The sequence below is a fragment of the Cannabis sativa genome, chromosome 3 (assembly GCF_029168945.1).
Source record: "Cannabis sativa cultivar Pink pepper isolate KNU-18-1 chromosome 3, ASM2916894v1, whole genome shotgun sequence".
Classification (NCBI taxonomy): domain Eukaryota; kingdom Viridiplantae; phylum Streptophyta; class Magnoliopsida; order Rosales; family Cannabaceae; genus Cannabis; species Cannabis sativa.
This window is the reverse complement of record NC_083603.1, coordinates 48,384,033-48,410,602: the sequence shown is the minus strand read 5'-3', so window position 1 is coordinate 48,410,602 and position 26,570 is coordinate 48,384,033. Positions and strand designations below refer to the sequence as shown.

The 26,570-nt window shown below is 30.2% G+C and overlaps 3 protein-coding genes across 3 annotated transcripts in view; all 3 read left to right on the top strand.

The window, feature by feature from the left end:
* LOC133035779 (E3 ubiquitin-protein ligase RDUF2-like) overlaps positions 1-18,346 on the top strand; it is a 100,680-nt gene extending 82,334 nt beyond the window's left edge. The window contains exon 2 of the mRNA XM_061112010.1: positions 17,995-18,346. The gene's annotated coding sequence lies outside the window, so the exon portion shown is untranslated. The remainder of the gene's footprint in view (positions 1-17,994) is intronic.
* LOC133036123 (E3 ubiquitin-protein ligase SGR9, amyloplastic-like) lies at positions 2,263-3,015 on the top strand. Its single transcript, XM_061112616.1, has one exon. It carries the CDS (start codon positions 2,263-2,265, stop codon positions 3,013-3,015), a length of 753 nt encoding a protein of 250 aa, XP_060968599.1.
* LOC115710715 (E3 ubiquitin-protein ligase SGR9, amyloplastic-like) lies at positions 13,302-14,458 on the top strand. The gene has a single exon (XM_030639069.2). It carries the CDS (start codon positions 13,499-13,501, stop codon positions 14,249-14,251), a length of 753 nt encoding a protein of 250 aa, XP_030494929.2. The 5' UTR covers positions 13,302-13,498; the 3' UTR covers positions 14,252-14,458.
* Positions 18,347-26,570: the final 8,224 nt, after the last annotated feature.

Genomic DNA, 26,570 nt, shown 5'->3' with positions numbered 1-26,570 from the left:
AAATTATCTCTTTTGTTTTACTTTCTTTATTTATTTGACTCAAAATCGTTCTAGATTTTTTTTAATATATATAACAACAATAATCTCTCTCTTCTTTTTTTTTTTTCTATTGATGGGACACATTATATATACTTTTTTTTTCAAAAGTTTTAAAAATCTTTTTCAACTATAATGATAGTTCTTTGCTCACAAGAATCACACCATTACAATATACTCTTCAATATAATTTAATATTTAAACAACATATTTTTTACTGTCACTAAAAAAAATGATACAATCTTTTAGTTTCTTTTAATTTAACTAACAAAAAAAAAAAATTCAAAATTTGAGCCTAACCAAACTAAAATAGACCAACCAATTTTATTGGTTTTTTAAAAAATATTATCTTATTTATTACGTAAATTTATTTGAGCTTAAAAATTATGTCACCACGATCTATTTTTTAAAAAGATTATTTTAACATATGGAAAACATATATTTTATTATTGTTGTCGGAAAAAATAATTAAAATAAAAAATAACCTTTTAATTTCTTTACTAGAAAATTGAATATTTAAATATCAACTAATTTCTAAAATAACTTATAAGAAACGAAATTTTTAAACATGATCTCTTCTCTGCTGTATAGGATCTGTTGGTGTTACTTATTTAAAGTAAATTTATTTAGATACTAGCAAATTTTTAAATATAAAATATTACAATATTTATTGTGGTAACTCATAAAATTAGATAGTATACTTATTTTATTCAAAGATATTATTTAGTTACCTCTTTGTTAATAATTTATAAAAGAAATAGAAAAGTTACTTTTATCTTGTTCACCTTTTTTTATATCGAAAAAATTACATGTGTTTCCAACAACTCAAAATATGGTTTAAAATTGCTAAAAAAAAGTAATCTCGAGGTATCTTAAATAATAAAATAACATATAATATAGCTTAAAATTTTTTTAAAAAAAAAATCATAGTTTTAAAATATTTGATCAAAATAAGCAACTAAATATGTATAAGAAAAAATTATCTTGAAATAATTTTTTTTAATAAAAAGTAACTAATTGATATATTATTTACATCAAAAGCAACTAAAATGTTGCTTTTTTTTTTAAAAAAAAAAAAAAAATTGCAAAATAATGAAATTTCTGGAAGCAAAATTTTTAAGTTTCTTCCATTTTCGGTAATAATTTTAAATTTCGGTATTTATGCTGACGTGGTACATCGTTATTTATGTAAATAAATTTATTGAAAGTATTTTTACAAATAAAATCAATTTTAGGTATAATATTTAAAAAAAAAAACCCTAATTTTAATGAAAATACTTATTATAAATATAGAAATAAATTGATGAGGAATAGAATCAATCACTGTTAAATTAGTTTGAGTAATTACAGTGCACGTCATCTACAATGTATTATTCTATATTTTGTAATAAATAATAATAAAAAAAAGTTGTACAAAATACAATGGTAAATACAAAAAAAGTGGTAAATACATATAAATAAATTGATGAGAAATAGAATCACTGAGATTGAGTGATTAGAAGCCACGTCATCTACAACTTATTAATTAATAAGTATAATACAATTAAGTCCTGGTTATATCTTGTTTCTCTATTCTGTAATAAATAAATAATAATATAATAATAAAATACAACGGTAAAAAATTGTTGTGATAGAATATGCGCTTCTTTTCAGTTGACTTGTATATTTAAATTAGTTTGAGTAATTACAGTCCACGTCATCTACAATGTATTATTCTATATTATGTAATAAATAATAATAATAATATAATAAAAAAAATTTGTACCAAATACAACGGTAAATACAAAAAAAAATGGTAAATTCATATAAATAAATTGATGAGAAATAGAATTATTACAAGTCACGTCATCTACAATGTATTAATTAATAAGTATAATACAATTAAGTCTTGGTATACATTGTTTCCACATTTTGTAATAAAATAATAATATAATAATAAATACAACGGTAAAAAAATTTCAGTTGACTTGTATATTTGAATTGATCGACTATTTCCTTATTTGGTTTCCCTCTTTTACCAAGGGTATACAGCTGTATATACACACAGACACAGTACTCAACACCAACAACACTCTTCTTAGAATCCATTCCATTATCAAGAGTTGTTTGGTTAATTTCCCTCCCTTACCAGCTACTCCCGCCTCCTCTTCCATTTGAAATCCCCCAGAAAGAAAGTTGTTATCTTTGGCTACCTAGTGACCGTTAATTTTCAATTTTAATTTTACAATGGCGGCACTGCCTCTGTTTGATTGTCATTACGACATAAACGTGGTCTGTAACGATGGAGAAGCAGTCTTACAGCAACAACAGCAGCAACAACGGCGGCCAATAGTGACGACGAATGATAAATTCATAGCCTTTCATGTCAACTTTCGCCACATACTCCTTGATATCCACCGCCTCATCGACAGTCGTCACTACTATACGGTGGTTCCTTTTGCCCAATACTTATCTGATTATTTAGCAATCACTGAATATATTCTGGCTGGAGTAATGGGCACCCCTTCCATCCAAATCCCATCTTCATTAACTTCACGAATTGCTACTGCTTACGTTTTGCCCATAATTCATGATTATTATTCTAATAACTCCCAAGCTTTGGGTCTCAATATCTGTCTCGATATCACTGCCCTAACTGCTAGTATTGAATACCAACACCAACAACAACAAGAGCAAAATCAGGAGAATATAAATATTAATGTCAATATTCCTGCAGCGAAAGACTCCGTAAGGGCTCTCAAGGAGTTAAACGATGTGGGTTTGATGAGTAGTTGCAATTGTACCATATGTTTCGAGAAGATGGTGCCGTCGTTGGGTGATTCGTGTGATGATGATGATGATGATGAGATTGAGATGAGCAGCAGAGTGGTTGTTGAGATGCCTTGTTCTCATGTGTTTCACAAGGATTGTATTGTTCGATGGTTGGAGACCAGTCATTTCTGCCCTTTGTGCCGTTACTCAATGCCCACTGCCAATTGATTTCATCCTCTTCATCCTAATCCTAATCCTAATCCTAATCATAATCATAATATTACCGTTGTCTATAGCTACCTACTATACATACTGATCAATTTTCAATACTATATCTTTGTGTAATTTTCAATTTTGTCATGATTAACACATGAATTGTTCTAATATTAGTCCTTTTCTAAAGGGAAGATGATAGTGAAATCTTTTATTGGACAAGAATGTATGTGTTCACTTACTCATTTGAATATAAGTTTGATTTGTTATGATTCATTTACTCTGTTCTTGTACTTTCAAGGTCCAGAATTAAGAAATTAATGTCTGTTGTGTGTGCGAATTTCAATGATTCAATGTAGTCTTTTTCTTAGTTAGAAAAGGGAAGATGATAGTGAAAGCTTTTCTTGGCCGAGAATGAGTTTATTTACTCATTTGTAATGAGGAAACAATCATGATGGAGAAAAGTTTGAATGGATAAAGATAGGGTAATGAATAAAGGTTTTGTTTTTTCTATAATTGTGTTGATCAGGCTTGTTTATCTCTAACTTATGATTAGTTTACTCTGTTCTTTCACTTTCAATAAAGTTTAGAATTAAGAAAACAATATAGTCCTTTTCTTAGTTAGAAGATGATACTAAAATCTTTCCTTGGACAAGAATGTGTTTACTTACTCATTTGTGAGGAACAAAAGTTTGAATGTAAGATATAATTCCTCTTGGTATTTCACTTTGGATGTGTGGATTCAAGCGTTTTTTACTTTATTTTTAATTGCTGGTTACTTCTTCTGTTAATGATTACATGGTTTATAAGTTATGTTAGATTTTTGGAACCGGATGGATGGTTTACTTGCTATTGATCTAGTATATTTGTCCACCTTTCTACATTTAAATCTGTTCAAATATGCAATTACTGAGCTGCGAAGTGACGAAACCAAGGTCGGAAACAGCGGAAGCATTGGTCTTTAGAGAAACTCTAATGGATGATGATGAGTCCACTTTTGGGAAGAAAATTCGAGTGGAAGTGTTTCCAGAAAAGACTCCGAGAGTGGTGGAAGCAGCCATTGTTGAGGTTGGTAATGAGAAGAGAGTGGTTGTTGTTATTGGTTATCTCTCAATTCTAAGGCCCATTTTAAATCACATTTATTACATAAATACACAATAAATTCGAAGTTTACAAGATTAAATTATGATAGTTTAAAATAATTAATTTTATTAAATAAAAAAAATCATTTGAAAATGATGTCGGTGAAATATCTATCTTTTTTTTAAATAAAAATAAATTAAAAGTTAAATATAAATCCTAATTTGAGTATAATTATATTAATGATATTCTTTATATAAATAAAGCATAGGTGTAAGTGTTAATTAGAGAAAAGAAAAAAATTATTAACGTTTGAGTGTGTGTTGAAGTTGAAGTAGTAATTAAGTATGGAAACAAAAAAGACATCCTTCAGAGAAATCTTGATGGTGAGTAAAATGTTCTTCTTCTATTCTTCTTCTTTTCTTCTTTAATTCATTCATTCACGATTTCTTCATCTATAATTAGTGAAAGAGAATTAATTAACTTTAAGAGAGTGAAGTGATGATGAGTGAGATATATTAAGTTTAACATATATACCCCAAAAACAATTAAACCAAAGTAATAATTCTTGTTTTCTGTATAAGAAGGAAGAAGACGAAGAAGAACTGTATCAATATGGGCTCCTCTCAATTCTAAGGCCATTTAAAATCACATTTATTTTATAAATACATAATAAAATCAAAGTTAGTGTAAAAATTTATGATAGTTTGAAATTATTATTATTATTATTATTTTAAAAAATCATTTGAAAATGATGTCGGTGAGGAGAAAATTTGATAAAATATCTATCTTTTTTTAAATAAAAATAAATTAAAAGTTAAATATAAAACCTAATTTGAGTAGAATTATATTAATCATATGGTATATATAGATAAACCGTAGGTGTTAAATGTTAATTAGAGAAAAGAAAAAAGTTATTAATATTTGAGTGTGTGTTGAAGTTGAAGTAGTAATTAAGTATGGAAACAAAAAAGGCATCCTTCAGAGAAATCTTGATGGTAACTAAAATGTTCTTCTATTCTTCTTCTTCTTTCTTCTTTAATTCATTCATGAATTCTTCATTTATTAGTGAAAGAGAATTAATTAACTTTAAGAGAGTGAAGTAGTGAGTGAGATATATTAAGTATAACATATATACCCCAAAAGCAATAACAAATTAAACCAAAGTAATAATTCTTGTTTTCTGTACAAATTAAGCTCATGACTTTATAATTACAAACGAAAATAGATTGATCATATATATGGCTACTTTAATTATGCTTTGTACAGAAAACTAGATTGGAAAACTTCTTATCAGTACAACTTAAAATTTGAATTAATTAATTCAATAACTTGATTAAGCAAAATTATGACACTACCATTTTTGATTAATTATTAATCTTGTTATTTTAAGATTTTTTATTATTACAGTAGAACCTCTATCCAAGAATACACTTGGGACCAAGTAAATTATATTCTAATTGGGAGGTTATAACTAAATAGAGTTACACTAGAAAAAAAAAATTAAAAAACCAAAAAATATCAATGTAATAATAATAACAATAAATAATCATTAATACTATATCGTAATAGAAATATTTTAGAGTAAATATAATTTCATACATGTAATATAATTTAAAATAAAATTATTAATTTTATATAAATAAATTTACAAAATACATGTATATATTTTATTAAGATGTAATTATTCTTATATAGAGGTATACTTTGTTAATACAGGACTTAGAAAATGTATAACTAATTACAATTTAGAGGTTATTCTTATTTATAACTGGCCCAAATCGGAACTTGATTTTTTTATAACAAATTAGAGGTTATTCTTGAATAGAGTATTCTTAAATAGAGGTTCTACTGTATTATTATTTTTTGACCAATGACACTTCATTTTTTTTTTTTCGATTGGAAAATATATGATCAATTCATTGAAAGAGAGTAATTTATAAAAACTAATATTTTTTTCTTCTTTTGATATAGGGAACTCCATCAAACCAACTAAAGCAAATTACAAGGAAGAGAAAAGTTACTCTCAACAAGATCTTATTATATGGGAAAGACAGGAAAATTTCAAGGTAACAAAAATTCTCTAAAAAATTTCTTGGAACATTATTTAAAATAAATACAATATTAATAATTTGTGCAAATCATGTCTTATGTAACGTTTGGATTATTAGATTAACAATAACATAGAATTTTTTTTTTTTTTTTTAAATGAAACTATTGTTATTGTATTACATTCATAACACAACTAGCTAGCTATGAAATTCATATATATATTTTTAATTATGTTATGTATATTTATGAATGAGTTTTAGAGTATATGTATAATTCATTAATAAATTTTTGTTAATGATTACAGGAGCAAAATTTAAGTGAGTGGTCATCACCACTAAAATTATTGAGTCAAGATAAAGAAGCATTGTTGAAAGTTCCAGTTTTATTTGCTTCCTTCGATCAAACGAGTCGATTAGCTTCTGGATACGGCGCTTGTTCCGTGATAGCAATATTCATTGCTCACTGGCTTCACTGCAACCCAAAATTAATGCCCACAAGGGTACAATTGGAATCCCTAATCCTCGAAGGCTCTTCTGAGTGGCGAGCACTCAGCAACGAATCCTCTTATTGCCAGAACAAATTTTCTAATAATCACTTCGATATAGAGACTGTGATAAATGCTGGTATCAGACCAGTCTCTATTTGCACAGATAGATCAATTACGGGGATGTTCGGGGTTGAAAAATTCAACTTGTTGAAAGATATGTTCTCATTAAACAATATGTGGGAGACCATAACTAAAGATTTAACAACAGAGCCAAAAAATTTCGTCGTGGGTTGGAACGATCACTTCTTTGTCTTAAAACTAGAACTTCATGTTTGTTATATTAATTATTCATATGGAAGTAGATTATTTCGAGGGTGCAACCAAGCTTATATGCTAAAATTTGACGATTCAAGTGTAATTTACAGCACCGATCAACAAATTCTTTGCACGGGCAAAGATTGCTGCAAGGAATATATGAGAAAGTTTTTAAGTAGTAATATTGTTATGAAACTGGAGAAGGAATACAAGAGGGGATACATTCAATTACCTTATCTATATGAGAAGTTGCAAGTAGACATGAGCTATATGTGCTTAAATGCTCCATCGCCAGTATCATCTTCATCGACGTCTTCCTATGATGCCCCATCTTCCCTTCAATTGTGATGATTCTTCTTTTATTAGTGATGCTCATCTTCCTAATAAAGAGTAAATAAGAGTTGTTTGTTATGTAAATGTTCAATTAATATGTAAATTTATTTATTTTATTATTTTGTGTTTATCTAAAGATTTGATTATTATGTAAATTTATTTATTTTATTAATTTTAATGGAAATGTTTAAATAAATATAAAATTTAATTATATGTGAGGAATTAAATTTAATTAGTACTTCAAACAGTCTTCAATAGTGACTAATGTACATCATCACTTTAATCTAAGAAAATAAATTAAAGTATATGTCAATAAATCTTAGGATTTTGCGTTATAATTATAAATGAGTTAAGTTTGATATGATCATGCCTAATAACGAAGGCCATATTATATCTCCAAGGAATAAACATAGTAAAATATTTTTTGATATTCAAAAGCTATTTATTTAGCCAATTAGTATACTAAAAAAATTTAATAAACCCAACATGTTCATTTTGAGTCTAACTGCCTTAGTATGGAAAAAAACCTCTAATAAAAATTAATGTTAAGATATAAATTCCAGTTTGTAAATTACATGGATTTAAAACAACACAACAAAGATTCTTACAATAATTTACCTTAAGATCTTGATTAACCAACCAAGATTCTCTCTTAGATTCGAAGACAAACTTCCTTTGCTTCGATTGAGTTGAAATCCTTTTAGCTATTTGAATTTGAACTCCTTTCAGATGAAACGACTTCCATTATCACTTCACCACAAAAGCTTAAACTTTTCAACATTGAAGGAAACTAGAAGAAGAAGAAGAAGAAGAAGAAGAAGAAGAAGAAGAAGAAGAAGAAGAAGAAGAAGAAGAAGAAGAAGAAGAAGAAGAAGAAAGAATTCTATCCTAACAAAGAAAAAATCTCTATCAAAGAATTAAATGAGTGATCGTTAGATTGACAGCTCACATGCCAACACACGACAGCTGTCCAACCTGTCAAAAATAAAATATAAACCAGTAGTATGCATGCTCAGATGAAACTACCAAGTGTCCATATAACACAAAACTCATAAATTTTCTATACACAAAGATATTGTTCTTACAATCTTCCCCTAGCTTGAAAAATTATAATGAATGAATTAACCACAATGCATGAAGATAAGCAACATAAACTACAACAATCAAAAACAACATACACCGAGTATGACCACATAAACAACCATAAGACACACACAAAGATATGGTTCCTACATTCTCCCCCTTAAAAATTTATGATCAATGCAACAACAATATAAGAAAGCATGACTAATGGCTAATGAAAAACTGACAAAAACCAAAAACACCAGAGATGCTAAATTGTCAAATAATAATCACCAATACAATTAATATACAGTACCTTTCCCTCATTAAGCATAATGAAACACTCCCATTATAGAAACTCCTCTGGTAGATGGTCTGTAGGTGCAATAACAAAAGGACCAGTGTGTTCGCTCTTGTTTACACCAAGAGTAGCCTTGATGACTTAAACATCAATGTTTGACTAGTGGCAAGAAAGATGACATTTTGGAGTTAATTAGTCCCGAGTCATAGCAAGTCGACCTGGTAAGGGTCCCTAGCCCTGCGCCTAGGCTGACTTTGGGAACTCCAGAATGGAAGTTCGAACTTCAATAACTTGAATCCAACTCACTATATATCTTTCATTATTTTACATCATGAAGACATGGAGTAACCTAATCCAAGCCCCGACAGCTGAAATGATACGAACATGCAGCCCAGAAGCAAAGCTGGGCACCTAGGGTTTCACCTGGCACCCAAATTGACATCATAAACTAGGGTTTTAGTTTTTGAGACAGTCTTAATGTAAAAGGGTTAAAACTTGCATTCGGACATCAACTAGACATACCATAGACAAATTCGAATTTCCCAAATTATATATGTAATTAATTATCATCAGCAACAACAAATTGTACAAGGTGTCATATCGTTATTAGTGTAATTAGTATTGGATCTCATATAGCATAAGAAAATAATTTTTAGGAAATATCACTAATAGTACTGCCCAATAACAATGCTCTTCTTTAAACATTAGTGTCAATTAACTAAGGGCTAAATAAATAATTAACTGCCAATTTAAAATTAAATTGCATACTGCATAGGATATAAATCACTTTGGTGATAAGTGGAATAGCTCATGTTCTTATATATGTAGGACAATGTTCTACAATATTCCTCCTTAAGTTCCATGAACTCAAGCTTGCTTTTTCACAACCAAATTCTCAATTAATCCACTTACAGCAGCTAGCAAATGTTAAGGATTTAAAACACATTATCAAGCATTAAAATCCAGCAACAAACCCTCAAGAATTCAGATAGCAAAATCACTTTAAAATCATGCATATTCATGGTACTTTAAGCTCTTGAATAATAGCTTCAACTTCAATATTTCAAATAACTTCCAGCCAAGAAAACAACTCAAAAATACATGATTCTAAGTTAGAAACTACCTTGCAATTATAATCCATGCACAACATCACAAATTATGCAAAATATAATAAAACCCACCAAGATTACCATTCAAAACTATGAACATGCAATCCCACTACTCAACAATTCAACATATGCTTTTCTAAGCTTTTAACACCATAAATTCAATAGGGAAAACAACATTAAAAACAACAAGAGCTACCTCAAACAAAGCTTGAATTCCCTTAACTCTAAGCTCCAAAAATCTTCCAATCCCAAGCTTCAAATCAACGAATTACCAAAGCCACAAAAAGAAATTTTAAGAGAGGTTTGAGAGAGGGAAAGGGTCGGCCAAGAGAGGGGTAAACACAGCCAGAAATTAACATTTTATTTCCTCAAAAATCACATTTTCTAAACATAGTAATTAGGGGTCAAATGACCAAAATGCCCTTAGGACTTAATATTCACACCTACACCCTCACAAGGGTAAATAAGTCATTTCATGCATAAATAATTCACAATAATTTCAGATTATAACTCATCAAATAAAATGCCAATTAAATCAATCCAATTTACATTTCGGGCCCGAACCCGGTTCCGCCCGAAATTTCCGGTTGTGACTATACCGCGCTAACCTGTCAAAACACACCTGAAAAGACAACACATGCACACTATATAATAATATAGTTCTATTAAGCAGGTAATTAAATTAATTTCATCATTTTACTCTTTTTGGGTCATAATTACCAAAATGCCCCTGGCTCACCAACGGGGTCTTTAATATATTAAAATTCATATAAATCACATATATTGAACTATATAATAATATAATTCCTCCATTATACATAATTATCTAGTTAGGGTTTTGTTAATCCATTTCTTAATTCCGGGTATTACAATTACCCCCTCCTTATAGAAATTTCATCCCAAAATGTACCTGAACAACTCCGGATATTTCTGCTGCATATCCGTCTCGAGTTCCCAGGTTGCCTCTTCTACCTTACTGTTCTTCCACAGTACTTTCACCAGTGCCACTGTCCTGCTTCTCAAGACTTTCTCTCTTCTATCAAGTATCTGCACTAGTTGTTCCTCGTATGACAAGTCCGGCTGAAGTTCCAATGCTTCATTACTCAAAACATGGACGAGTCTGAGACATACTTCCGAAGCATTGAAACATGAAACACATTATGTACAGTTTCCAGTACTGGGGGCATAGCCAACCTGTATGTTACTTGCCCTATCATCTCAAGGATTTCAAAAGGTCCAATGAACCTCGGGCTAAGCTTTCCTTTCTTCCCAAAGCGTTTTATGCCTTTCATCGGAGATATTCGGAGAAATACCATGTCCCCAACCTGAAAATCAATATCTCTGCGCTTTGGATCGGCATAACTCTTCTGCCTACTTTGAGCCGCGAGCATTCGCGCTCTAATCTTATCAACTGCCTCACTTGTTTTCTGAACAGCTTCGGGACCCAAGAACTTTCTTTCACCCACTTCATCACAGTGAATAGGTGATCTACATTTATGATATTCACATTTAAATTTACACAAAAAAAAATATTATAAGGTGCTTTTACAATGTATTCTTCTAAATAAAAGAGTCCGCAACAGAAAGTTTGAATTTTATTTTCGGCATGTTAAATTTTTTTAAATTTTGCAGGATGTTTTAAATAACTATAATGTACACGACCATAAAAAAAAGACTAAACAAGTCTCCCGAATGCCGAAACAGGTAGGAGTAAATCAGTGGACCACTTTTAAAGAAGTGCATTATTTTCGGCGTATTAAATTTTTCTAAATTTTTTTAAATTTTACAGGATGTCTTAAATAATTATAATATACACTACTATATAAAAAAAAATAGACTAAAAAAGTTTGTCGGGTGCCGAAATAAATAGGAGTAGATTCGTACGTCACTTTTAAAAATGTGTATTAAAAAATTTCCCAAAAAATAATTCTTAATTTTACATATATAATAATATAAATATTAATTAAATTATAAAAAAAAAAACTAACAGAAAAAAAAAAAACATGCCGTGACTACAGTGCACGGCATATATGTCGTGCACTGTAGAGAAACCTACAAAATGCTGCTCAATTTGCAGCTTCCTTGGAACAAATATATACACCATACTATCAATTTGCAGTCTCCTTGGAGCTGCTCTAATTATTTATTTAATGTCGATTTTTCTATTTTTGTTCCATCTTGCTGGAAGTAATGGTTGTTTTCAAGTTTCTCGTATTACTGGGGTAGTTATGTATGTAGGTGTGGAGGATAGAGGCTTGGTATGTAATTTTTGGCATCTACAGTATAAAAGGAAAAGAAAAAGACAAAGACAGCATAAATGTAATTTTTACCGTGTGACAGTAATAATGTAAACAATTAATCTAATGTGTCATATCCCACAAAATTTAAATGTTATGTGTTTAGAGAAAAAATATTAGGTGTATGTAAGTATAGAAAATCAAATTTCTCTATTAAAATTATTTGATCAAATTAAACAACAAAATGTGTATGAGAAAAAATTATCTTGAAATAATTTTTTTTAATAAAAAGTAACTAATTGATATATTATTTACATCAAAAGCAACTAAAATGTTGCTTTTTTTTTTAAAAAAAAAAAAAAAACTTGCAAAATACTGAAATTTCTGGAAGCAAAATTTTTAAGTTTCTTCCATTTTCGGTAATAATTTTAAATTTCGGTATTTATGCTGACGTGGTACATCGTTATTTATGTAAATAAATTTATTGAAAGTATTTTTACAAATAAAATCAATTTTAGGTATAATATTTAAAAAAAAAAAAAAAAAAAAAAAAACTCTAATTTTAATGAAAATACTTATTATAAATATAGAAATAAATTGATGAGGAATAGAATCAATCACTGTTAAATTAGTTTGAGTAATTACAGTGCACGTCATCTACAATGTATTATTCTATATTTTGTAATAAATAATAATAAAAAAAAGTTGTACAAAATACAATGGTAAATACAAAAAAAGTGGTAAATACATATAAATAAATTGATGAGAAATAGAATCACTGAGATTGAGTGATTAGAAGCCACGTCATCTACAACTTATTAATTAATAAGTATAATACAATTAAGTCCTGGTTATATCTTGTTTCTCTATTCTGTAATAAATAAATAATAATATAATAATAAAATACAACGGTAAAAAATTGTTGTGATAGAATATGCGCTTCTTTTCAGTTGACTTGTATATTTAAATTAGTTTGAGTAATTACAGTCCACGTCATCTACAATGTATTATTCTATATTATGTAATAAATAATAATAATAATATAATAAAAAAAATTTGTACCAAATACAACGGTAAATACAAAAAAAATGGTAAATTCATATAAATAAATTGATGAGAAATAGAATTATTACAAGTCACGTCATCTACAATGTATTAATTAATAAGTATAATACAATTAAGTCTTGGTATACATTGTTTCCACATTTTGTAATAAAATAATAATATAATAATAAATACAACGGTAACAAAATTTCAGTTGACTTGTATATTTGAATTGATCGACTATTTCCTTATTTGGTTTCCCTCTTTTACCAAGGGTATACAGCTGTATATACACACAGACACAGTACTCAACACCAACAACACTCTTCTTAGAATCCATTCCATTATCAAGAGTTGTTTGGTTAATTTCCCTCCCTTACCAGCTACTCCCGCCTCCTCTTCCATTTGAAATCCCCCAGAAAGAAAGTTGTTATCTTTGGCTACCTAGTGACCGTTAATTTTCAATTTTAATTTTACAATGGCGGCACTGCCTCTGTTTGATTGTCATTACGACATAAACGTGGTCTGTAACGATGGAGAAGCAGTCTTACAGCAACAACAGCAGCAACAACGGCGGCCAATAGTGACGACGAATGATAAATTCATAGCCTTTCATGTCAACTTTCGCCACATACTCCTTGATATCCACCGCCTCATCGACAGTCGTCACTACTATACGGTGGTTCCTTTTGCCCAATACTTATCTGATTATTTAGCAATCACTGAATATATTCTGGCTGGAGTAATGGGCACCCCTTCCATCCAAATCCCATCTTCATTAACTTCACGAATTGCTACTGCTTACGTTTTGCCCATAATTCATGATTATTATTCTAATAACTCCCAAGCTTTGGGTCTCAATATCTGTCTCGATATCACTGCCCTAACTGCTAGTATTGAATACCAACACCAACAACAACAAGAGCAAAATCAGGAGAATATAAATATTAATGTCAATATTCCTGCAGCGAAAGACTCCGTAAGGGCTCTCAAGGAGTTAAACGATGTGGGTTTGATGAGTAGTTGCAATTGTACCATATGTTTCGAGAAGATGGTGCCGTCGTTGGGTGATTCGTGTGATGATGATGATGATGATGAGATTGAGATGAGCAGCAGAGTGGTTGTTGAGATGCCTTGTTCTCATGTGTTTCACAAGGATTGTATTGTTCGATGGTTGGAGACCAGTCATTTCTGCCCTTTGTGCCGTTACTCAATGCCCACTGCCAATTGATTTCATCCTCTTCATCCTAATCCTAATCCTAATCCTAATCATAATCATAATATTACCGTTGTCTATAGCTACCTACTATACATACTGATCAATTTTCAATACTATATCTTTGTGTAATTTTCAATTTTGTCATGATTAACACATGAATTGTTCTAATATTAGTCCTTTTCTAAAGGGAAGATGATAGTGAAATCTTTTATTGGACAAGAATGTATGTGTTCACTTACTCATTTGAATATAAGTTTGATTTGTTATGATTCATTTACTCTGTTCTTGTACTTTCAAGGTCCAGAATTAAGAAATTAATGTCTGTTGTGTGTGCAAATTTCAATGATTCAATGTAGTCTTTTTCTTAGTTAGAAAAGGGAAGATGATAGTGAAAGCTTTTCTTGGCCGAGAATGAGTTTATTTACTCATTTGTAATGAGGAAACAATCATGATGGAGAAAAGTTTGAATGGATAAAGATAGGGTAATGAATAAAGGTTTTGTTTTTTCTATAATTGTGTTGATCAGGCTTGTTTATCTCTAACTTATGATTAGTTTACTCTGTTCTTTCACTTTCAATAAAGTTTAGAATTAAGAAAACAATATAGTCCTTTTCTTAGTTAGAAGATGATACTAAAATCTTTCCTTGGACAAGAATGTGTTTACTTACTCATTTGTGAGGAACAAAAGTTTGAATGTAAGATATAATTCCTCTTGGTATTTCACTTTGGATGTGTGGATTCAAGCGTTTTTTACTTTATTTTTAATTGCTGGTTACTTCTTCTGTTAATGATTACATGGTTTATAAGTTATGTTAGATTTTTGGAACCGGATGGATGGTTTACTTGCTATTGATCTAGTATATTTGTCCACCTTTCTACATTTAAATCTGTTCAAATATGCAATTACTGAGCTGCGAAGTGACGAAACCAAGGTCGGAAACAGCGGAAGCATTGGTCTTTAGAGAAACTCTAATGGATGATGATGAGTCCACTTTTGGGAAGAAAATTCGAGTGGAAGTGTTTCCAGAAAAGACTCCGAGAGTGGTGGAAGCAGCCATTGTTGAGGTTGGTAATGAGAAGAGAGTGGTTGTTGTTATTGGTTATCTCTCAATTCTAAGGCCCATTTTAAATCACATTTATTACATAAATACACAATAAATTCGAAGTTTACAAAATTAAATTATGATAGTTTAAAATAATTAATTTTATTAAATAAAAAAAATCATTTGAAAATGATGTCGGTGAAATATCTATCTTTTTTTTAAATAAAAATAAATTAAAAGTTAAATATAAATCCTAATTTGAGTATAATTATATTAATGATATTCTTTATATAAATAAAGCATAGGTGTAAGTGTTAATTAGAGAAAAGAAAAAAATTATTAACATTTGAGTGTGTGTTGAAGTTGAAGTAGTAATTAAGTATGGAAACAAAAAAGACATCCTTCAGAGAAATCTTGATGGTGAGTAAAATGTTCTTCTTCTATTCTTCTTCTTTTCTTCTTTAATTCATTCATTCACGATTTCTTCATCTATAATTAGTGAAAGAGAATTAATTAACTTTAAGAGAGTGAAGTGATGATGAGTGAGATATATTAAGTTTAACATATATACCTCAAAAACAATTAAACCAAAGTAATAATTCTTGTTTTCTGTATAAGAAGGAAGAAGACGAAGAAGAACTGTATCAATATGGGCTCCTCTCAATTCTAAGGCCATTTAAAATCACATTTATTTTATAAATACATAATAAAATCAAAGTTAGTGTAAAAATTTATGATAGTTTGAAATTATTATTATTATTATTATTTTAAAAAATCATTTGAAAATGATGTCGGTGAGGAGAAAATTTGATAAAATATCTATCTTTTTTTAAATAAAAATAAATTAAAAGTTAAATATAAAACCTAATTTGAGTAGAATTATATTAATCATATGGTATATATAGATAAACCGTAGGTGTTAAATGTTAATTAGAGAAAAGAAAAAAGTTATTAATATTTGAGTGTGTGTTGAAGTTGAAGTAGTAATTAAGTATGGAAACAAAAAAGGCATCCTTCAGAGAAATCTTGATGGTAACTAAAATGTTCTTCTATTCTTCTTCTTCTTTCTTCTTTAATTCATTCATGAATTCTTCATTTATTAGTGAAAGAGAATTAATTAACTTTAAGAGAGTGAAGTAGTGAGTGAGATATATTAAGTATAACATATATACCCCAAAAGCAATAACAAATTAAACCAAAGTAATAATTCTTGTTTTCTGTACAAATTAAGCTCATGACTTTATAATTACAAACGAAAATAGATTGATCATATATATGGCTACTTTAATTATGCTTTGTACAGAAAACTAGATTGGAAAACTTCTTATCAGTACAACTTAAAATTTGAATTAATTAATTCAATAACTTGATTAAGCAAAATTATGACACTACCATTTTTGATTAATTATTAATCTTGTTATTTTAAGATTTTTTATTATTACAGTAGAACCTCTATCCAAGAATACACTTGGGACCAAGTAAATTATATTCTAATTGGGAGGTTATAACTAAATAGAGTTACACTAGAAAAAAAAAATTAAAAAACCAAAAAATATCAATGTAATAATAATAACAATAAATAATCATTAATACTATATCGTAATAGAAATATTTTAGAGTAAATATAATTTCATACATGTAATATAATTTAAAATAAAATTATTAATTTTATATAAATAAATTTACAAAATACATGTATATATTTTATTAAGATGTAATTATTCTTATATAGAGGTATACTTTGTTAATACAGGACTTAGAAAATGTATAACTAATTACAATTTAGAGGTTATTCTTATTTATAACTGGCCCAAATCGGAACTTGATTTTTTTATAACAAATTAGAGGTTATTCTTGAATAGAGTATTCTTAAATAGAGGTTCTACTGTATTATTATTTTTTGACCAATGACACTTCATTTTTTTTTTTTTTTTGATTGGAAAATATATGATCAATTCATTGAAAGAGAGTAATTTATAAAAACTAATATTTTTTTCTTCTTTTGATATAGGGAACTCCATCAAACCAACTAAAGCAAATTACAAGGAAGAGAAAAGTTACTCTCAACAAGATCTTATTATATGGGAAAGACAGGAAAATTTCAAGGTAACAAAAATTCTCTAAAAAATTTCTTGGAACATTATTTAAAATAAATACAATATTAATAATTTGTGCAAATCATGTCTTATGTAACGTTTGGATTATTAGATTAACAATAACATAGAATTTTTTTTTTTTTTTTTAAATGAAACTATTGTTATTGTATTACATTCATAACACAACTAGCTAGCTATGAAATTCATATATATATTTTTAATTATGTTATGTATATTTATGAATGAGTTTTAGAGTATATGTATAATTCATTAATAAATTTTTGTTAATGATTACAGGAGCAAAATTTAAGTGAGTGGTCATCACCACTAAAATTATTGAGTCAAGATAAAGAAGCATTGTTGAAAGTTCCAGTTTTGTTAATGATAGTGTTATTTTTTTGATTTTGATCAATTTTCGGCTTAGTTAGATGTAAAGATAATCCATAGTAGTTGGATAGCTTTGGACGTTTTACCAAAAACTTCCTGCCAATAATGCTTGTTTGTGGTGATTGTGGCAATGATGCTGAACTGTTGAGAATTCGTCAATATTAGTTTTTGTCATAGTTCTAAATTGAATTATTACGATTCAAAGCTTTCTTATTTCTTGGGCATGTAGGTCAGTAATGCACAAGAAGAACTCTAATATAATCCATGCTACTGAGAGATGTGCAGCAGGGATTATACAGGGAATTGGTATGTTGTTTCTCTCCTAGAGATATCACTGACTTTCAAAATCTACACATCATATGCAGAATTTAAAATCAGTCTTTGTATGTTGTAACTCTTACCTTTTTTATTCTTATCATAAGAACAAACAACTCTTTTTCATTTACCTTTTTAGTCTTTCATGATGTTTCAATCATTTGAGATAAATATGTTGAATACAGTAATTGCTGTAAAGTTTTGTTAAGGGATGATCACAAAGGAATATAGAAAGCAGAAATAAGAATGACCTAAATAGTTTTACACTGGATGTGTCGATTCAAGCGTTTTTTTTTCAATGCACTTTATTTTTAATTGCTGGTTACTTCTTCTGTTAATGATTATATGGTTTATAAGTTATGTTAGATTTTTGGAACCGGATAGATGGTTTACTTCCTATTGATCTAGTATATTTGTCCACCTTTCTACATTTAAATTTGTTCCGATATGCAATTCATGCACACTTTTATTGGGTGATCTTGGTACACACCAGAAGTGTATTGAGTCAAACAAGGAAAATATAAGAAAAATGTATATAGAGAAACAGAGAGTATTTATTGAAAATAAGAAATTGCCCAGATATTCGAGAGACCTGGTTTCTCTCCAAAAGCTACTGCTCTATTACAAATCAAAAGTCTGACCCTCCTCACATTCCCCTCTCTATTTTAATTCTCTAAACTTTCCAAACAAAGTTATTATCACAAAAACAGAAACAAATAATTCCAATTAAATCATAAGGCAAAACAAATCATAAATTTTCTTAAATAACTCATCTCAATTACTGCGAGATCTTCTAGCATAGGTATACGAATTGATGGCTTATTATTACCTGCTGCCCAAACTTTCACCTTGTCCTCAAGGTGGAATTGAGGGAATTGTTGTAGCAAGTTGTTGTAGTTTTCCCAAGTAGCTTCAAACATTGGTAGGTCCTTCCATAAGATTAAGACATCTATTTCCCCCATTCCATTAGATTGAGTGTTTCGTACACCTAAAACTTCAGCTGGCTCAACTATCATATCCAAATCAGGATTGAGTTATGGTGGTAGTAATGAAGAAGAGTGAGTCACCCCATGGGCACGCTGCAACTGTGAAACATGGAACACGGGATGCACCGAGGAAATGGCTAGTAGTGCAAGCTTGTAGGCAACAGTCCCTATTCGTGCGAAAACATCAAATGGTCCATAAAAACGAGGTGACAGTTTCTCATTGCGTCGAAAAGTCAAGGATTTCTGTCGATAAGATTCGAGCTTGACAAACACCTTTTCGCCAACTGCAAATTGTTCATCCCTTTTGTTTTTATCTGCCACATCCTTCATTTTCTGTTGAGCTCGAAGCAAGTGCATTTTAAGGTCATCTAGCTGCGCATCTCGCTCTTTTAACATTTCATCCGCCGAAGACACTGGAGTAGCATTCTTTTGGTAACGAAGAAGCACTGGAGGATCACGCCCACAAGGTTATAAAAATCTAACTGTAACCCCCAATTAAGAAAAAAGAAAATAGTAACTCGCCCGAAATTAGTCGGTTTGGTCGGGTTAACCCGTCCAAACCGACCACTAATATGTTTTTTTTATTTCTACATTCCATTGTTATATTTTAGTTAAATGTAATAATGAGACAAATATATATATAGATTGAATTCAAAGTTCAAATCAATCACCATAAAAAATCATATTAGTTTCAACTTTATGTTTTTTAAATAGTCATATAAATTATATGATATATAAATATAAATATATAAAAACTCTCTTAATCGGGTTGGTTAGGTTAGTATTATTTTTAACCCGCCCAATATAAAGATTGGGCAGGTTATATTTTCGTCGGGTTTTTCGGTTTGTATTTTTTGTCGGGTTATCTCAGTTTGGTTTGGACGGTTATTCGGGTTGGGCAGTTTACAATAGTTTATGTACAACCCTAGTGTCCATGTCGTGTGAACGGGGTAACCCTTCTATGAAATCCATAGTCAATTCATCCCAAACAAGCGAGGGTAATGCTATAGGCGGCAACAAACCCGCAGGAGAAGTATTCATAGTCTTATGTTTTTGGCGCACTTAACATTCTCATACCTAGTCAACCACCATTTTTCTCATTCCCACCAAATAAAAATCAAAAGCAATCCTTCAAAAAGTTTTCTTCTCACCTAAATGTCCACCCAAATGAGAGTTGTGGTATTCTCGCAAAATAGTAGGAATAAGTGAGCTATCTTTGGACAATATCAAATGCCCTTTGTACATTAATTTTCCATGCTCCAAAGAAAACTCAGCTGCTCTCGACCTCCCCTATTGTAAATCAGCAACCATTCTAGTTAAAAACGGATCTTGTTGCACTTCATGTTGCATTGCTACCCAGTCAATACCTTGAGAAACAAGCATATTTTTAAATTCAACTGGTTGGTGAACTCTTGATAAAGCATCAGGAACTCGGTTTCCTACCCCTGACTTGTGCTGAATCTCAAAATTGTACCTCATGAGCTTAACCATCCAACGCTGGTATTCTGGGGCAACAATACCTTGTTCAAGTAGGATTTTTAAACTTTACTGATCAGTCGGCACCACAAACTGTCTTCCTAACAAATATGGCCTCCATTTTTGGATTGCAAATACAATTGCCATCAACTCTTTTTCATAAAAAGGCTTCAACCTTGCTTGCTGTCCTAAAACTTGACTGTAATAAGCCACGCGTCACTAGTTTTGCATCAAAACAGCCCTGACGCCGTATCTTGACGCATCAGTTTCCACTACAAAGGGTTGGTCAAAATCGGGCAAAGCCAGCACAGGCACCATGGTCATAACTTGCTTAAGTGTTACAACAGCGATAGTTGTAGCCTCATTCCATCCAAATTTGTCCTTCTTCAATTGCTCCGTCAATGGCCAAGCCATTTCACTATGCCCTTTAACAAATTTACGATAATAACCTATTAAGCCTAAGAAACCTCGTAACTCCCTGATGTTCTTGGATTTAGGCCACTCTAACATAACTTGAATCTTGGATTGGTCCAACACTACTCCTTCCCTCAAAATTATGTGACCCAAATAATCCAATTTTTGACGAGCAAATGAACATTTTTTGAGATGAGCGTAATGCTTGTGGTTGGACAAGAGTTGAAGAACTTTGGAAAGGTGTTGCACATGGTCGCTTAAGCTGCTACTATAAACCAAAATGTCATAAAAAAAACACTAAGACAAATTGATAGAGATGGGAACGTACCTCATTCATCAATGACTAGAAGGTGGTCGGGGTGTTAGTAAGACCAAATGGCATTACTAGAAACTCATAATGTCCATCATGAGTTCGAAAAGCCGTCTTATGCATATCAGAAGGCTTCACTCGATTTGGTGATATCCTGATTTCAAATTGAGCTTCGAGAAGATAGTGGCTCCATGGAGTTCATCTATTAGCTCAAAAATAACAAGAATCGGAAACTGGTTGGGTACTATCTCACGGTTCAAGGCACAGTAGTCCACACAAAACCGCCAACTCCCATCCTTTTTGCGAACTAACAACACCAGACTAGAGAATGGGTTGACCCTCGGTTGAGGAATGTCTGTAGCTAACATCTCCTCCACTAATTGTTCAATGACATCCTTCTAGGCTTATGGATACTAGTATGGACGAACACTTATTGGCGATGTACCTTCTCGTAAGACGATCGAATGCTCGTGGCCTTGAAATGGTGGAAGTCTTGTTGGCATTTCAAAGATTTCTTTGGCCTCATTTAATACTTCTTTAATTTCAGCAGGTATTTCATCATTCTCGTTCTCAATGGAGGCAGCCCCAAGCTAAATAATTAATCCATGCCCCTCTCGTTTAATTGTTTGCATCATAGCTTTTAAAAACACAAGGGTCTTATGTAAAGTTGGGTCTCCTTGAAAACTTACTGCTGTGTTTCCCACAATGAACTTCATAGTGAGTGAAATCTTCAATTTTTTCCACCCCTTGCATAATGAGTGACACCCTCTTACATATGCCTCTTGTCTCAGTTGATTGTCTCGTACCCAGTATGACACTAGGAGTTGTGGCTATGATAGGCAGCTGCAAAATTCGTATTAGAACATTTGAGATAAAATTATGAGTCGCCCCACTATCAATGAGATTCACCACCGACTGAGAACTAACGTGTTCCCATAATTTTAAAGTTTTTGAGGATGTCAAACCAATAACAAAATTAAGGGAAACCTCTACGAATTAATTTTCCATCTTGGTATCTACTTCTTCAACAACCTCATCCAAGTCATCTATGTTTCCTTCTCTTTGTTTTACTGAATTCTTAAGCAATAATGACCTGGAGTTCAGTTTTTTTGCACCGATGACCAGGGGAAAAATTTTCATCACATTTGAAACATAATCCCCGAGTCTTCTTATGCTGAATTTAAGTCTCCGTGAGTCGTCGAAATCCATTCCCAACTGGCCGACCTTCATCTCTGAAATTTGTTGAATGTGGAACAAAGCTACTTGCACCACTTCCAGTTAGCCCTCCTTGGAATCGTGAAACAAAGCATCGTATTACAGATTTTTACTTTTGTTGAGCCAACAACTCCAATTTTACATTTTAGGCTGATTCCATAACTTGTTCCAGCCCACTTGGGCCCATTACGGTTACTTCATACCCTATGAATTCAGCCCATTAATAAAAGAAGATTCTAATATATATTCTAAAATCCATTCTAAAGAAGAAGCAAGCAACTCAAATCTCTTACGATATTCATGTACAGTACCTTCTTGTTTGAGGGAAAGGAATTCTCGATACATTGATTCACTGGGCAGGGGTCGAAACCTCCAAATCATCTGCATCTTCAAGTCCTCCCAATTCAAAAATGGTCATCGACGATGTTCCCATTGAAACCAAATCAAAGCCTCTCCCTCCAAGCTAATTACAGCAGTTTCCAAACACTCTTGATTTGTCATACGATGAATGGAAAAATACCGTTCAGCTTTCAATAACCATCTGTCTGGGTTATCGCCATCGAACATAGAAAGTTCAATCCAATGAGGCCTAATATCCCATCGTGGGGTTGCCTGGTTGTTGCGAATCCCACTATTGTCTCCACGGCTTCCCCCAACATCCATGGACACTCTCCTATTCATGAACGGACGACCAAGTGCCATAAGTCGGGCGCCACCATCAGCTACCATTTTTTTTCCAGTTACTGATGCCTGGTCTCACTCCTTCTCTATGGGCACCTTGTGCTGCTCCTCCTAGCTTCGTAGAAAATCATCTAACAGATATACCAGGGTAGTGATTTGTAATGATTTGTGATTAATTTGATAATACTTTACTAGATATATTTAGTAATATAACAATTATTCAAAATTAATAATGTATATTTATTTTTCAATATGTTTTGTTTGTGTTTGCAAGTATACTACTACCATGGAGTGAATTTGAATTTTATTTTTCTTCTTTATTTAATTAATTTTGGAATAAGATTCATGTACTAAGTTACACTAAGGTAGAATTTGGTTAGAGATAATGAAATAGAATAGAATAGAAAGGAAATAATTTTTATTCCATTCCTTTATTTAGTTAAAGTATTGGACTGTCATTCTAATAGAATGACTTTTCTATTATTTTGATGGATTGACTATTCTATTTTAAAATTGAAAGAAAGATCATTCCATTGCAAGATGAATAAAATTTTAATATTTTTTTTTCAATTTTTTAAGCATTTTAAATATAATTCTATTCTATTTTTATTTTTATTGTCATTCTTATTCTTATGTTTTCATTCCTTCCAACTAAATATCACTTAAATTATTTTCCATTCCATATTTAGATGTGCCTTTTTGAAGAGAAGGGAAGTTCTAATTTAATTAATTTACTATATTTCTGCTTATTAGTATCTTTTTCTTTTGAGGGTAATTTTTATTTTTATTGTTTTTAAAGTATAATAATATTGAGATTTTATGTCCTAAATAAATCTCATTTCAATATAATCTTATTTTCTATCAATAGAATATTAGAAGTCATTTAAGTTTACATGTTATTTTCATATTTATAGGTTAAAATAAAAATTTTGATATATCCAGAACATATAGTTATCCACAGTTACAGTGATGTCATCACAGTGAAAAGTAATTGTGATTGTATTCTTCAAAGTTTAAGTCCTATCATTTATCAGTGCATTGGATTTACACTGACGTGATAATTGATGATAAAATTTACTTACACTTAGATAAGTGGTATGTCCTTTCTAGGGCATTGGTAAAGTGTACTAGTATCGGATGTAAGAAGTATAAATCAAATTGGACCGATATTGAGTTTGGATAAAATATCATAAACTTACCGTTATATCTTTCTAAGTCAATATTATTTAGTTGATCTTAGATCAATAGATCTTAATCTTGAGATCGTTAAGTCTAGCTTAATTGTATTATTTGTGTTCTTTGAGTTATTCGTTAAAGCTGACCAAATGAATTGGTCCAATACTTACATCTTGGGAACATGGTAGTACAATTAAGTGGGAGCGCTAATCATAGATATGAAATTTATAGCTTCTATAATGACAAAGACGTGAAATGATGATTTCCTTTGAGCTTGGCTTAACAGAGATAAATGAAAGAGCTCTTATTTCAATAATAATATTAGTTTACTAAAATATCATTTATAGGACGCTAAGTGTTTTAAGGATAAAATATATTGAAGGGTAGAACGATAAATTTGTCTCTACTCGATGTAAATTATCTATAGAGGATCTTTGATTATTTGGATTATAATAATAGATAATTAATAGCGTATCTATATTTAGAACATATAGAGTGTTTTATGTAATTAGAAGTACAATTCTAAATCTATAGTGGAGTATGAGGAATTAATAAGTTAAAGAATTTACTTGGTAAATTCTAGAATTGCTATTGGGAGCTTGATTATATAAGCTCATGGTCTCCGCACTAGTTGAGATAATATTAGTTTGTAGGCTTAGTTAATTGATTTTAATTAACCAATTAGAATTTAAATTAGACTATGTCTTATTTATAAATTTTCTCTAAGATGGACTTAATTGAGAAGAAAGAGAAGATTTAGGGTTTATTTATTAATTAAGATATTGTATAAGGTCTAATTAATAAATAAATTAAATAGAAATTTTATTTTATAATTAATTATTATTATTAATTATATAGATTTTATATTTATAGGATTAAAATTAAAATATGACATTTGTGAAAGAAAAAAATAAGCTGTGAGATAAACAAAATTAAAACTACTGGAGTCCACTTGTATGGTCGACCACTTAATGGTTTATTTGGCTATTATGTTATCTTTTTTAATTATATGTAGTTTGAATCCTAACCCTAGATTAAATTCTATAAATGGATAATGATAGGCTCCTATTTTGATATGCATCATCAGATTATTCTGTCAGATAACTGAAAAGTTAAGAGCCTCTCTATTGATTTCGAATTCCTCTTCTATTCTCTTCTAGAATTTCAAACGCTATAGTAAAGAGTATCTTGCCCACACAATTCAAGTCAATACTCAATCGTAGTGTAGAAGATTGTGAAGAATTTCATCACTTAAGGAGATTCAGGTTCGGAACTTGACAATACTATGTGACAGAAACAAACAAAGGTTAGAGATCTGAACAGAATGAGCCATAATATTCTACTGCTATCAATTTAAAGTTTTCTAGAACTTTATATGTGTTTATTTCATTGTTTTAAGAAATTCATGTTTAGGATGTTAGATTATAGAATATAATCAAACATACATGTTAGTAAATCTAGATCCTAGTAAAATAAGTTCCAACAAATAATTTGTAAAAACATTTTTTTTTTCAAATTGGGAAAGTTTAAAATAAATATAAAAAATATGGGGAAGAATAATTAGAGTTAATTGGTTCGCATTTTTTAATTTTTTGTTGACTTTGTTTTTGATAAAATAACATTTTAAAAAAATTCTATATTTTTATACATATTGTAATGATCGCTTAGCTTTAATATAAGATTTAGTAGATAATTTGGGTTTAAGTTTAGAATTAGACTTTTGATTACTATTTATGAAATTATGGAAATATATTGAATTCTAGGTGTATTAATCATGATGTATGTAAAATTTTATGATTTTCATATTTTATGCCTGGTAACAGTGGAATGCGACGTATGACCTATAGAGTCACTTTGTTATGGTTTAGTACCTTAGAAATAGCACGACAATTTAGTTAGACATTTAATTTCGGGTTATCATCAGGGTTATAGTTTAAGACAATTTTACTCCTAAATAGGTTATTTATTTAATGGCTAAGCTAAGGGTTTTTGGTCATTTCCTTAGTTAATTATTAATTTTAGTTAGTGGAATTTATAGTATATCCCTAATTGATTTTTTAAGCTAAATATTAGTTAGATTATTTATCTTTGTCTTAAAAATAAAAAAAAAAAATTACAAAATCAAGCAAACCTCTTTCTCTCCCTCTTTGGTGTGTTTGACAAGAAGAACCAGCAATTTCTCCTCAAATCAGACCAATTCTTGAGGGTTTGAGTTGTTGTAACTCAAGTGTG

Bases quoted from the DNA above. Each gene is read 5' to 3' on its own strand.
- LOC133036123 (XM_061112616.1), top strand. From the start codon at position 2,263: ATGGCGGCACTGCCTCTGTTTGATTGTCATTACGACATAAACGTGGTC.
- LOC115710715 (XM_030639069.2), top strand. From the start codon at position 13,499: ATGGCGGCACTGCCTCTGTTTGATTGTCATTACGACATAAACGTGGTC.